General features: G+C 39.9%; 4 protein-coding genes across 7 annotated transcripts; all 4 read right to left on the bottom strand.

The window, feature by feature from the left end:
• Positions 1 to 229: 229 nt before the first annotated feature.
• On the bottom strand, positions 230 to 4857 carry LOC122017618. Of its 4 annotated transcripts, none has more exons than XR_006121405.1 (6): positions 4508 to 4857; positions 4114 to 4184; positions 3236 to 3341; positions 2350 to 2482; positions 911 to 1981; positions 230 to 765 (listed from the first exon to the last, which is right to left on the bottom strand). XR_006121405.1 is itself a non-coding variant. In XM_042575291.1 (6 exons), the coding sequence occupies exons 1-6, from the start codon at positions 4573 to 4575 to the stop codon at positions 625 to 627; spliced, it is 504 nt and encodes a 167-aa protein (XP_042431225.1). In that variant the 5' UTR covers positions 4576 to 4857; the 3' UTR covers positions 230 to 624. The 4 variants fall into 4 exon arrangements, 2 of the variants coding, with proteins under 2 accessions (XP_042431225.1, XP_042431208.1); XR_006121406.1 differs by having other exon boundaries at positions 230 to 657; XM_042575291.1 differs by having other exon boundaries at positions 230 to 657; positions 1889 to 1981.
• A 180-nt stretch (positions 4858 to 5037) lies between these two features.
• Positions 5038 to 5805, bottom strand: LOC122017635 (VQ motif-containing protein 31-like). Its single transcript, XM_042575304.1, has one exon. It carries the CDS (start codon positions 5643 to 5645, stop codon positions 5184 to 5186), a length of 462 nt encoding a protein of 153 aa, XP_042431238.1. The 5' UTR covers positions 5646 to 5805; the 3' UTR covers positions 5038 to 5183.
• Positions 5806 to 5931: 126 nt separating this feature from the next.
• On the bottom strand, positions 5932 to 7738 carry LOC121996387 (mannan endo-1,4-beta-mannosidase 5-like). The gene is made up of 5 exons (XM_042550351.1): positions 7346 to 7738; positions 7047 to 7241; positions 6833 to 6955; positions 6515 to 6717; positions 5932 to 6421 (listed from the first exon to the last, which is right to left on the bottom strand). The coding sequence occupies exons 1-5, from the start codon at positions 7736 to 7738 to the stop codon at positions 5962 to 5964; spliced, it is 1374 nt and encodes a 457-aa protein (XP_042406285.1). The 3' UTR covers positions 5932 to 5961.
• Positions 7739 to 9071: 1333 nt separating this feature from the next.
• Positions 9072 to 11957, bottom strand: LOC122017608. Its single transcript, XM_042575263.1, has 2 exons — positions 11670 to 11957; positions 9072 to 10562 (listed from the first exon to the last, which is right to left on the bottom strand). The coding sequence occupies exon 2, from the start codon at positions 10441 to 10443 to the stop codon at positions 9427 to 9429; it is 1017 nt and encodes a 338-aa protein (XP_042431197.1). The 5' UTR covers positions 10444 to 10562; positions 11670 to 11957; the 3' UTR covers positions 9072 to 9426.
• Positions 11958 to 12579: the final 622 nt, after the last annotated feature.

Below are 12579 nucleotides of genomic sequence, written 5' to 3'. Positions count from 1 at the left end.
GCTTTCTTCTCCCATTATACAGTAGAAGTGTATCGTCTTCATAATCTTTATTGCTCTAATACCATGAAAAATATGAAAGTAAGTGGGAGAAAAACTCCGTTAATTCTGTATGCAATCATCAATAGTCAATTACAAGAACATATACCATCTTTTCAACTATAAAATCCGCCCATCTGATTGATTACATAAAATAAGAAAACTAAGACCTAATTTGATATCATATAGAATATATTCTGAAATTCTTAATTCTGTATGTAATCATCAATAGTCAATTACAAAAACATATATCATCTTTTCAACTATGAAATCCGCTCATCTGATTGATTACATAATAAGAAAACTAAGGCCTAATTTGATATCATATAGAATATATCCTGAAAATCATATTTAATCAAATTGATGGGTCAATCAATTAGAATTCTTTCGGTAAGACAGGTGGTTCCCCTGTACGTCAAGCATCACAAGAGAGGAACTCCAAAGTGGAGGCGGGATGACTCCTCCAAGATCGTTCCGCGCTAGAACAAGCTCAGTCAGCGTGGTTAGGTTTCCAACTGAAGTAGACACAGTGACGGCGAGCGGGTTTATCAGCCAAGTGCAGTCCTGTTATGCTGGCGAGGCTACTGATCAAAGAAGAATTGCTTCCTGTGAGTTTGTTGGCTGCAAGAGAGAGCACCTTGAGCTTCGAAATTAAGGGAGCCAATGGCGATAGATATGAATCAATCATCATGCAAAATCTTGACAAGTCATTGCACACAGAAATTGCTCCTAAAAAATAAATTAATTAATATTGAGAACCAGGATCCTTAAGAAGTTAAGAGTATCAAATCACATAAATAAACATCAGAAGTCTGGCTTCAGGCAGAGGGATTGCCTAAATGGGGGTTGCCTAAAAGTGGACGTCAGATTCTACCTTGTATCAGTAACCAATCTCCACACGACACTCTCTCTCAGACTGAGTTCATGATCTATGATCTGGTGCATGAAAAAAAAATCTCATTCATAAAAAATATATATCTAAAAGAATCAAGATTACGATTTCTTCACGTTGCACACTCAAGATTGGAACAACCACTGGATCGAGAGAGGGATCAAAAAAAAAGAAAAAGAAAAAGAAAAGAGGAACAGAAAAATAGGACAAAAATGAAATATAAATCTCATCAAAAGAAACAAAGTAAACCCGTGGATAATAACAATGGAAACTCCTGAAACGTCAGGACCAGAAAGGTCTCCTCGAATAGCCTAAAACGACACCCATCAAGCTAGGTTGGGAACGGCGACCGGAGGAAGCAAAGCACGCCACGTCGTCGTGATCGGAGACACCATCAAGAACAAAGAAAGGCTGCGGTAAGGCCTGGAAGGAAGGCGGGAAGTGAGATTCCGGTAGCCTGGCATCGGATGCGGCGAGGGAGCGAGAGCGGAGGCCGCCTTGCGAATCGTGTCCTTGCTCGAAAATGGAAGAAACAAGGAAACCGGAGAACTGGAATGATAACGGGCGAGGGAGCGAGTTTATATAGAAAGGGGCAAGGTAAGGAACGTTGTAGATGCAACACACGTGGACGGCGTAGATTCCAGATAGTGACGCGTATATTGTAATCCCGGTTATATATCGACCCCTCATAATTCGTTCAAAGGAGTTCATTCTATAAGTAATAAACAAAGTAAACAATCAATTTTATTTAAGATTCGATGAAAATAAAAAAAAAATAGAAAAAAAACAAATGAGTATATTCTATATACACGATGAGATAAAATGGAAGAAGTTATGCAAATATTAGAATATCAATGGAACCATAAAATTGTTGTCATTATTTGGCACATCTAAATGCTCGTCTTAGGCATGTAACAGAGTTCAATCTGTGGCTAGTATCTTTGAGCTTGAAGGACTTACGCTAAATCTGCGAACCAGTAACTTAAAACAAGGGACCAGAAGAGTATACAGAGTGGCAAGGATGAATGGTGCCGCGATAATCCAACCCAACAACTGCAAGAAAAAGGTTATTGATGATGTATTGAAATCATAATTATCGAGATAAAGTATAACCAAGAGATGATTTATTAAGGGTAAATTATAAGGGCTTCTCCATGAAAGATTTTTGGAGAGGTTTGTGGGGTAAAAAAACAAACTATAACCATTGTAGACAAGATTTGGGATTTTCACTGAATATTCCAAAACTACTTTTTTATTTCGAAATTAACCCTGCGGATGGTACTAGCAATTAACTAAAAGTTTAAGGTTTGTAGAGAGGTTTTTCTTATGGTGAAAATAAATTTTTATATTTTGATGCGACATATTTAAAAAATATAAAAAAACTTTATTTAGAAATTAACGATTGAAAATACTTCACTAACCGCATGAAATATGCTGATAAAAACGTCTTTCGAGGCCTGACCAGTTATCACTTTTTTAAAGGCATCTGAGGTCAATGCGAAATGGTGACCGCCGGAGATGAGTTCGCCAAGCCGCAAGAATGGTACAATTAAACTGGGCAAAAGTAAAGAGTCTTAGGGATCATAAATAAATAATCAACCATTATATAAAATAAATATATGCAAAGAAAATTCATTATTTTGGTATAGAAACAAAGGAAGATATTGTGATTTTAATATTTGAAAGCACTGTGGTTGCATAAAAAAAAAATCAGAAATAAGTGGGTTCTAAGTTAAAACATTCCCTATGTAAACTAGTTCTAATCTCTCAAATTTAGCATGATAGTTTCTCTAAAGAAGGCTAGACTCTAAAAGAAAAAGTATCAATTTTTTTTCATAATTAACACACATGGCCCTCTGAGAACAGTCTATCTGCAAGGGCTTACCCACCACCAATGATCTAGAAATTAGCATAATTTCTGTTTGCAGGGAAACTTAAAATGTGGTAAAATTCTCATGTCATAATACCCAATACACAAGCATTTTGTACTTGTGCAACATTGCGGAAGACTTGTTTCAGCTGTTTGGATTGCCTAATTTCTACGATCTGCAAGACTATAAATGCATGCATCATATATTAAGTGATCAGTTGAAGAGTAGTGAGGTAGAGATGCTACCACTAACAGGAACTTCCGGATCAAGATAATGCATCTATGAACATATATAAACCTTCCTATGTTTGCCTTTTGATGAAAGAAAGGGTGATATAAAAACGTTTTATGCATATTGACAAAAATGGGAATTAAAAAAAAAAAGACCAACACAAAATGGATATTGGAACTTGCTTTAGCTCTAAAGATAATATCACCTCAACTCAATTGGGGTGGCGACAAAATTGGCAAGCATGAGAGTTGGAGCATGGCAATGGTTTCCAATGAGTCCTATGGCTAAACCACAAAGGAAAACCGTCGTCCCTGGTAACAGCACAGGAAGAAAAATAATGATTGATTGCATTTAAAGTGTAACTATAGTCTATTAGTTATATCAAATATGTATTGGGAATCCATGCAACCTAGCCAGACGTTGCAGCAATACTGTACCAGTAATCCATACAAATAAAATCACAAATCACACATGTAACAAAATCCTCAATTTTTATGCTAATTATGATATGAAAGTTAGAGGAAGTTGATAATCGCCAGATAATTCTTTCTTTAAAATCACAAAAAAAAAACGTAAACAAGTTTCATGACATGCTATCGTAACAACAAAAAATTTTGTGAACAATATATGGTGATCAATTCCAAATAAATATCATAATTTGAAGCTACCAATCAAAACAAAGCCTCCAGGTTCAACCTTAACTTTTATAAATGCCATCCTCCATATTAGTTTCAACTATTTTAGTTTTAAGGTTGGCTACTTGGATCTTATTTCTCCATTGAAATCAACACAAGACTATACCGTATGAATATATTAACTAGAGTTCTTTTGGTCACCCTGTACTCCTCACCTTCCACTTTACTAAAATTAAATAGTCTAACTATAGTCCAGCAGCACAATGTCAGGGTGAAAAAAAGCAGGATTAAGCAATCAGGTCTTAGTTTTGCAAAGATATAGAAGTATAATAATGTAATAGTCTCATTATCCTCAGTATTGCAATCATCTCAATACTAAGAAGAGAAAAAAAAAACATTGTGTATCAAATCATCAGCAAAGACAGGCACAAGCAACTTAAATTCTTACCACATATTGGAAAGACACCAAGAGTAATGCCTAAAGCAGTAGAAAGGGCCAATTGCTTCGGTTCAGCACCCCTACATTAGAACAGACACTCACTTTAAAATAGTCGTAACTGAAAAATCAGCTAATATCAATACCACAATAAACAAAAAAATTATGGAACCAATATCACCGACCAATATCACAAGGATCAATTTTTTTTTTTTCAATAACAAACACGAAACTAAGCGTTAGAAAATAGATCTATCAAAACAATTACAAAGGACAGATAATAGATCCACATATATATTATTTATAAGGAAATAAGATCTAGAGTGAACCCGCGTTATCGGGAAGACAAGATAACAAAAGGCACAAACGCATCATCCAAAAAACTACTACGATGACAAGAATTCACCTTCTAATAATCTGCATAAGCGGATCGACGATCTTCCTCTTGAGCCAAGCCATTAAATGGAACGACATGTTTAACCGACACAATCCCAAAGATACAATCTTTTCCCCTTCAACGAAATATGAAAAACAACAAGAAGAAGAAAAAAAGAGAACCCCTATTCCGAATCAACTTCGAGATTTCGCTGCAACTTGCACTGGATAGCGGAAGATGGCGGCTCCTCTTCAATCCACAAGAAACGAGTTCTCCATTTCTAGATTGCTTCCTTCCAATTTCACACTCTTCAACCAGGAAGCTTCAATCTTCGAAACGCCCTTCTCGCCCTCCGATAGATCGCAAACGAGTGGATCGCCGACCGAACACGTCGCCCCCAAATCAAGCCCACCGATTCGTTCACGGAACATTGTTAAAATTAAATTAATATAATAAAATACGATACATTATTAAAAAAAAATTATAAAGGCTCTTAAGTTTTGACTTCTAAAAGTATTAATTATTATTTTATGTATATTTATTAAAATTATGAAATAAAGTATGAGAAATAACTTTTGTGAAGCCAAAGAATGCCTGATATCTCTTTGCAATTTCCTAAATTAATACTCGATTTATCGATGGAGAATAATCCATCAAAAAGTATTTTTAATCTTCTCTATAATTTCAGCAGCAATTGCAACAGTCCTCACTGTTCGCCGGCCTTCGGCGAGGTCAGCGGAAACAGGGGCAGCAGGTCCGGCTGGGGCATCCTCGTCCTGGACCGGGGCGAAGGGTGCAAATAGAACCGCCTCTCTTTGATCGCCTGCTCCTCCTCCTCTTCGTTGACGACGATCACCTCCTTGTGTCCCACCTCCTCCTCCTCCGCCGCTGCCGGGCTCGCTGGCTTCGAGGCAGGGCCCGCTGCTGCGGGTTTATGGACGGAGAGCTTCAGCCGCGAGCAACCGCCGCCGCCCCGCCGCCTCTCGTGGAGCCGCTTGACGCCGGAGAGTCTCGCTGCGTCGACGGACGGAGAGTTTGGCGGCGAGCGGCGGTGCGGGGGCTCGTGGTGTCCTGTGAGGCGCTGGACGAGCTCCTTGAAGGTGGCGGCGTCGGCCTGGACGAAGGTGGTGGAGGGCGGCGGCGACGGCGCGGAAGGTGGCTTCTCCATGGGTGCAACACTGCGATCCAATTCTCCGTTGCGTGAAGGAATTAATTAATTACAAAAGAAAGCCAGCCAAATAAGAAGAATAGGGTTTGGCGTCCATTTTGGACATATTTCGTCGTCGAAGAAACAGAAAATGGCGATTAATTGGGAAAGGGCAGACTGAATCATTGATGGGAGGAGTTGGCATGAACAGTAGGGAATTAATTCTATCGGTCAAAATTAGTTAATCGTTTACTTAATTAGTCAAAACAGCACGAATTTGAATTATTATTATTATTAAATTATTTTAATCCCTATCATTTTCTTATTCATAATAAATTCACCCTCGATGAAGGGCATTCCTTTCTCGTCTAGTTCCCCGGCCGCCGCGAGGCGCAAAACGGCCCGCTTCCTTCTCATCGGCGACGGCGACTTTCAACGTGCGGGCGAGCACCGACATCAAGCGAGACTGCCGGGAGAGCACCGCCCTGGCGGCCGCGTCCTGAGCCAGCACGATCTCGTAACCGTCGTAATAAGACTCCATGCCCTGCGCCATCAGTTGCCACACCAGCCCGCCGCCGAGCGACCCGTCGCCGATCCTCGCCAAATCGTAGACGCCGGCGAAGACGGCGTCGAGGTAGACGTCGCGGGCGTGCTCGGAGTAACCGGGGTCCTTCTTCGACTTCCCGAACTCGCTAAAAACCAGCGGCTTCTTCAGTGTCTTCTCCGCGTCGTCCCAGTGACTCCGCAGCCATCGCTGCACGAATCTGGTCCGTGCTTCCTCGTTTTGACCAGGGAGCCTGAAATTTTGACGAATTAATCTTTTAAAATTAACTAGATTTCCCTTAATGTGACACAATCTTATATCAAATAGAATTTAATTAAATCTTAACCAAACGTCTGGGTAAGCATGGATGGTTGAAAAGTCAATCTCCTCAATAAGATTGCTGCTGATATAGTCCGTTCCAACTTGATACCCAGGATTGTACTGCTTCTTCTCAGGCATGGAGTCACCGTAGAACCCTTCCATCCCAATCTCCACCATGTGTCTCTCGTCCACCGACTTGCAATAGCTAGCCATCTCTTGAACCCAAGCCTATATATACATCATTAGTTTTAACCACCAAATTAACTCTCTAACTAAGATTAGTCACGTTAATAAATTAATTAATTAAATTGTTCGAGGAGACGATCGAGATGACGTCCCAGACATTGACAGTCTTCCCGGAGTTGTCTTCCTGGCACCGAGGCTCGTTTATTAGCTCCCAGGCGAGGATCGTTGGATCGTCCTTGTAGGTTACGTTGGTGAACTTGTTCACTCTCGTCAGCACTTTCTGCGATATGGAAATGAGAATATATAAATATATAATTAAAGTTAAACGTGTGTGATTTTGATCGTAAAATAAGTGTGTTTAATTACTGTACCTGGACGTGATTCTTGTAGTATCCTCTCACCACTGGGTTTGTGTAGAAGTCATCCTCCCCGTTGACTTCGACGCCTGCTTCGTGTGCCCATTCCACGTACTGCGCCCTCCCTCCGAAGTCCTTGTAGTTGTTCGCCAAGCTAAGGATCAGTCTCACGCCGCTCTTCTGAGCCTCCGCGATCACAAAATCAAGTCCCTGTTTTCGATCATAAATGTGCATGTGTGTATTTATACGAAGATGTAAAGCCGATCGATCGATCGATCGTTAGTTAATGCATCGAATGCATGCAATTGTTCTACTTGGAAGACTCGCTCGTCGTAGACTCCCGGGGAGAGCTGGAGGGCCCTGTCTCCCCCGTCGGAGAAGGCCCAGGCGCGGCCGACGGTGAGCCCTGCGGCTGCGGCGGCGCGGAGCACCTCCGAGACCTTGGGCCGTTCCGCCGGCTCCGCGGCCACGTGCATCAGCCAGTAGGCGTTGAAGCCGTTGAAGAGGAAAGGGGAGCCGTCGAGGACGAACTGCGTTCCGCGCCGCCTGACAAAAGAGCTGCTGCTGCTGCTCCTGCCGACGCGGAAGCTGCTGCACGGAACAGAGACGATGGCCAAGAGCGCCAGGGCGGCCGCAAGGCAGCAGCAGGACTTGGCCATCTTGCTGCTGAACAGAAACGTGGCTACTCGATTGCGGCGCCACTGCATGGGGATAAAGATTAATCCGCCATTTATAAATTCGACTGGGGTATAAATTCCAGATTTTGCGATGTTATTCTGCTTTTTTAAAATAATAATAATGATAATAATAGTAATAATAATTTCGGTGGTCTAAGTGCACTAAATAATCGACAAGCTTGTAACGAACACTAACGGGGGTTGTTGCGTCGATCAGATATGTGTATTTATATATTGAAGGTATAAATATATATAAAAGGGAAGAAGAGAGATCGTTGAAAAGGGCCGGGAGATGCTCACGGAAAAGGGAAGGATATTGTTGGGGGTGACGGGGGAGAGTCATGTGGGCCGTTACGAGGGATTAGATCATGTCTTAACCGATTGGGTTCACTGACTTCGACAGTTCCGGAGTTTGTTTCCTCTGTCAAATTGACCCGTTCGGGATGAATTGTTTTTTTCAGGGAAATATTATTATTGTGTATTATTGACAAACTATAATATTTATAACTATTAGATCATGTTTATGAAGACTCTTAAATTTGAAGTTAAATTTATAGTTTTTATTAAGAAAATATTTGAAATTCAAATATAATATTTTAGGAAATTTTGCATGGTGCTTTCTGATTTACCTGATCATCACTAAAAAAAAATTAGTTCAGATCCTCTGTCCCTATTTTTCTCTGTCTCCGTGTCCCACTATCGATCAGACGGATCAGATTAAATTTGAAGAATGATTTACATCTTTAAAATATTTATAGTATCATCGTGATATATAAATCATCTTTGAAATTTAATCTAATCCGTCCGATCGACAATGGGACACGAGGACAAAGAAAAATGGAGACAGAAGATCTGAATTAAAAAAAAATATGATAATTTTTAATAATAAGGGGGAATTAAATAATTATTTTAATAATAATATTTTTTTAGAAAAAACCTATACTGATTTAAAAAAAAGAGAAAAATAATTGTAACGAAAATAGATTCCCCTCCTCTTATTTGACTCGAAGCAAAGAAGAGTATTTATTCTTTTCCGATCTTTTCATTTTGTTGTTTCCTTCCAAAATAAATCTTCATTTGATTGAGCTCCATCTTAGGGCAGCTTACTTAGGTAGATCAAGCTTGTCTCCAGATATCATCGACTCGGGCAGATTGAATGGAAGGGCAACAAATTTCTCATTCTTTTCACCAAAGGATTTTATTCAGTTCTAGGAACCAGAATAAATAATGCAAGGAGACCCCAAATTACACCGCTGTTACGTAGTCAACACCATAATTGCCAGTCACAACGCACAAGCACTAGGCCACAGCTCAAGAAAAGCTATACAAAGCTGTGGCGCATGAGAGGATTTTGTCAAAAGTGTGCTGAGAAACATTGAACACTGATATTATCCGACTAAAGCATAGTAAGTAATGTTACAGAATCAAGAGGCAGCAGAAGAGAAAAGGATGATAGAAAAATAGCAAAGTTAATCCAATTGAGCAAAAGGCAAACCATGCTTCAACAGTATTGCTTCATAATATCTTTTATCGTTTACAATCTCCATCCATCCAAAACTGTAGAACCTTCAAATAATAAAGGTCTTCAAAACAAGAACTTGGAGTCTTCCTATGGTGAAGCAAGTTCTCTGGTTGTTATGATTGACCTGTCAAGGGAATGTCTTACAAGGCCATGTGAAAACCTGCCTTTGGAGCCTCTGATGCTACGACTTCATACTTTAAAAGGGTATGGAGGCACGCATGGGAGATTCATCACTGATTACATCTTGATGGGTCTGGTTAGATATGAGAGATACACCATCATAATAGTAATCATCATATGGTATCCCTTCGGTTTCAACATGACCTACATTTCTCAATGCCAAGGAATCTGCTACAGGGAAATATACCAGCATGAATACCCCAACCGTGATGGAAGATAGCAGAACAAAGAACGCTAAAAACACAATGCCTTCATACAGCCAATTGCCTGGTGGAGGAAGAATGGACAGTGAGAGAAGAGCAGCCCTGGATGGAAGAATGATTACTGGCGTTACCAGCACATAAATCCTTCGACGCAGACCTTGGTTGATAACCAAAGACAACAGCCTTGTGCAAATGTATATAACATAGCCAATCAGCAGAACATAAAAGCACGCAAGAATTATAGTGCTCAGTAGGGGATACATGCATATAGTGTCACCATTTGATGAAGAACCAACATATCTGAAGAACTTTGCTATGTTTCTTTTCTTGGCACTGCTCACTTCATTGTTATACTTTGGTCCAAATGAAACAAGGGCAAAGTGCATGGAAAGAATCGGAATGCAACAAAGAAGCACATAACTTAGGGTCTTTCTGTTCCATCGAGGACTAAGTGTGCCAGACTCCTGCAATGCAGCATGCAGAAGGAATGATAGCAAAAGAAACATGCTTGGTTCTGCAAATCCTAAATTTGAAACGACATAGAACTTGCAGATAGTTTTCTGCCATGCTTGATCAGAGACAATTTTAGATTTCAGGTAACTCAGCCGGATGATCTCTCCAAAACCCCACCAAATACAGATTATAATTAGAATAATACGGCTAACCCAGGGCCCATTAAAGTAGTTCAGCTGTGGATAATGCCTTCTCCTGATGCAAAATTGGAAGTACAAGGAGTGGAATATGCATACTAGACCAAGGACAACCGCGAGCAAGACTAGGGAAATTGTCAGTATACCAAATACATCGGTGGTAAGACGTGTCAGGAGCATCACCTGAAAAACAGATTCCAAGCATGCTATCTGCCAGGATCAAATCCAAGAAGACCCAAAAGTATGTTCATATATTTGCTCCGAAGCAAAGATGTATTTTTCACAAGCAACCAAACAAGCTGTAGCAAATTTGTCAAATTAGTTCTCCTGAATCATCATGCAACATAAGAATATAGTTTACTTTATCAAAATAGAAACAGTGATTAAAGTTGTCTAAATCTCAGGTCTGAATGGTAAGACAAACTAAAACAGGTTGGTCTTGCGTGTTCTTTTCCTTTGATACCCTATAAGAAAATAATTAGTGAAAATATAATTAGGAATGTGGGCATCCACCCAAGTGTCAGAATTTTTTGTTCGTCCTTAAAAAAAAAAAAGGTACAATGATAGTTGGAATAATATGAAAACCCTACTTCAAAGAGTTCATAGAATGAATCTAGTTGCCACAACATGACCATTGTATTAGTAAAACACTACAGAAAAATAAAGAAAAATACCAACCACCATAACCTTAAGTTTCAGAGAACTAAATTCCTTAAGAAGAGAAAAATGTCAACATCAAGTTACTTAGGGTTGCAACATCAATACATTAAAACTTCTGATCTAATCCACAATCTAAACTTCAAAAATTCAAGACATGGAACACTGAGCAAATAACCAGAAATTCTAATGTAATGCAAGAATTACCCTGTACGTATCTGCAATATGGCAAAACAGACGGAACTGATTATTGGTCTTAGAAGAAAAAAACAATAATTTGCATCAGAGCATAGTATGTTAGAACTTCATTCACCATAGTTCCATCTTCAAACACAGTATCCAATTGTTGACAGAGGAACAAATTTGTGTTTCCATATTCCAAAAACACATAGGAAGGTTTAGTCGGACTATACCTATTGCTTGCAACCCAGAAATTTGAACAATTTTTAATAAATAATAAGCTTAAAGTAAATCGGTAAAACTACAAAATTTCTACAACATTCCTAGCAGAGTAGCTATAAAAATCAGAAAAAATTCAATTGGACAATGCAATGTCGAAGACCAAGACGTGGTAACTATTCGAGGGGAAAACCCTTCTTATTTTGAAAGAAGTAACTTAATGCCCATCAGAAACCCAAAACTGACATACGACCTAGGATCCACGTTCTCAACCAAATTACAAAGAATTTTCACCAAAGAAAAAGTCAAATAGACGAAGACGACGCGGAAGAAAAGAGAAGAAAATCTACCTCCCAAGCAAGACAATCGCAGGAACCAAAGTTACATCCCCTCCGGACAAGATCTCGGAGCTCCTCCCTTCTGGAGGCGGCCGAGAGCCAAATCCTACGGTCAGGAGCTCAAACGAGAGTCCTCGCAGGAGCCGACCACAGACGGCAGAAAACAGCAAGACACAAATAGCCGCAAAGCGAAATCCTGGTCGGAAGGAGGAAAAAGCAAGAGGAAAACAATTAGTACGACGGGGAGAGAGAGGGAAGGAGGGAGAGAGGGAGGGAGAAAAGGTAGGAGGAAGAAAAAAAAGGTCGAGGGAAGAAAAGCCTGGTGACAGGCTGTCATTCCTGGACATGGTAAACTCACCAGCCGCGACGTGGAGCATGCAGCGAAGACGAGCGCGTGGCCCCTCCTGCCGTCCATCGTGTATCGGACGGCGGATCCGTCTCCTCAGGGTACGGCGCGGGGTTTGCGTTAAAAAAAATAACTCTTTCACCCCACTGACGTTACCCGGACAAACTACCGGCGCTGTAAGCGGAGATTAGACGTCGGTCCTCCTCGTTTACGTGGTCATTATGGAAGAGTACACGGCGGGTAGGAATCGCAATAAATACATCACTTTGCTGTTCGAATTATTCGGCCATTGCAATAAATAATCCAGCTGTAAATTAATTGAATTTAACATTATATTATTCTTGCTTAGGGGTAGACAAATTTTCAAAGAATGCTCCTGTTATTATTAATTATTATTATTATTATTATTTTATATATAATGTTATTCTATTCATTTTTTAAAATATTTTTGCCTAAAAAAATTCACTTATGTAGAGGAACAAGATTGAAAATATAGCGATTCGACATGAAGATTGAATGACAATTTATCAAAGACGCATGTAGAGATTTGAATTTGTCAAAATGTATATCTTATTT

Source organism: Zingiber officinale, chromosome 1A (genome assembly GCF_018446385.1).
Source record: "Zingiber officinale cultivar Zhangliang chromosome 1A, Zo_v1.1, whole genome shotgun sequence".
NCBI classification, from domain to species: domain Eukaryota; kingdom Viridiplantae; phylum Streptophyta; class Magnoliopsida; order Zingiberales; family Zingiberaceae; genus Zingiber; species Zingiber officinale.
This window is presented reverse-complemented; position numbering and strand designations above follow the sequence as displayed.

What these genes read in the sequence shown, in the direction of transcription:
- LOC121996387 (XM_042550351.1), bottom strand. Translation starts at nt 7,738, where the DNA reads ATGCAGTGGCGCCGCAATCGAGTAGCCACGTTTCTGTTCAGCAGCAAG. An exon ending in ACTACAAGAATCACGTCCAG is followed by an intron (nt 6,956 to 7,046) that starts GTACAGTAATTA and finishes TCCATATCGCAG; the next exon opens with AAAGTGCTGACGAGAGTGAA. An exon ending in CATGCTTACCCAGACGTTTG is followed by an intron (nt 6,422 to 6,514) that starts GTTAAGATTTAA and finishes TCAAAATTTCAG; the next exon opens with GCTCCCTGGTCAAAACGAGG.
- LOC122017618 (XM_042575274.1), bottom strand. Translation starts at nt 4,575, where the DNA reads ATGTCGTTCCATTTAATGGCTTGGCTCAAGAGGAAGATCGTCGATCCG. An exon ending in CTTATGCAGATTATTAGAAG is followed by an intron (nt 4,185 to 4,507) that starts GTGAATTCTTGT and finishes GTTCTAATGTAG; the next exon opens with GGGTGCTGAACCGAAGCAAT. An exon ending in TGGTGTCTTTCCAATATGTG is followed by an intron (nt 3,342 to 4,113) that starts GTAAGAATTTAA and finishes TGCTGTTACCAG; the next exon opens with GGACGACGGTTTTCCTTTGT.
- LOC122017635 (XM_042575304.1), bottom strand. Translation starts at nt 5,645, where the DNA reads ATGGAGAAGCCACCTTCCGCGCCGTCGCCGCCGCCCTCCACCACCTTC.
- LOC122017608 (XM_042575263.1), bottom strand. Translation starts at nt 10,443, where the DNA reads ATGCTCCTGACACGTCTTACCACCGATGTATTTGGTATACTGACAATT.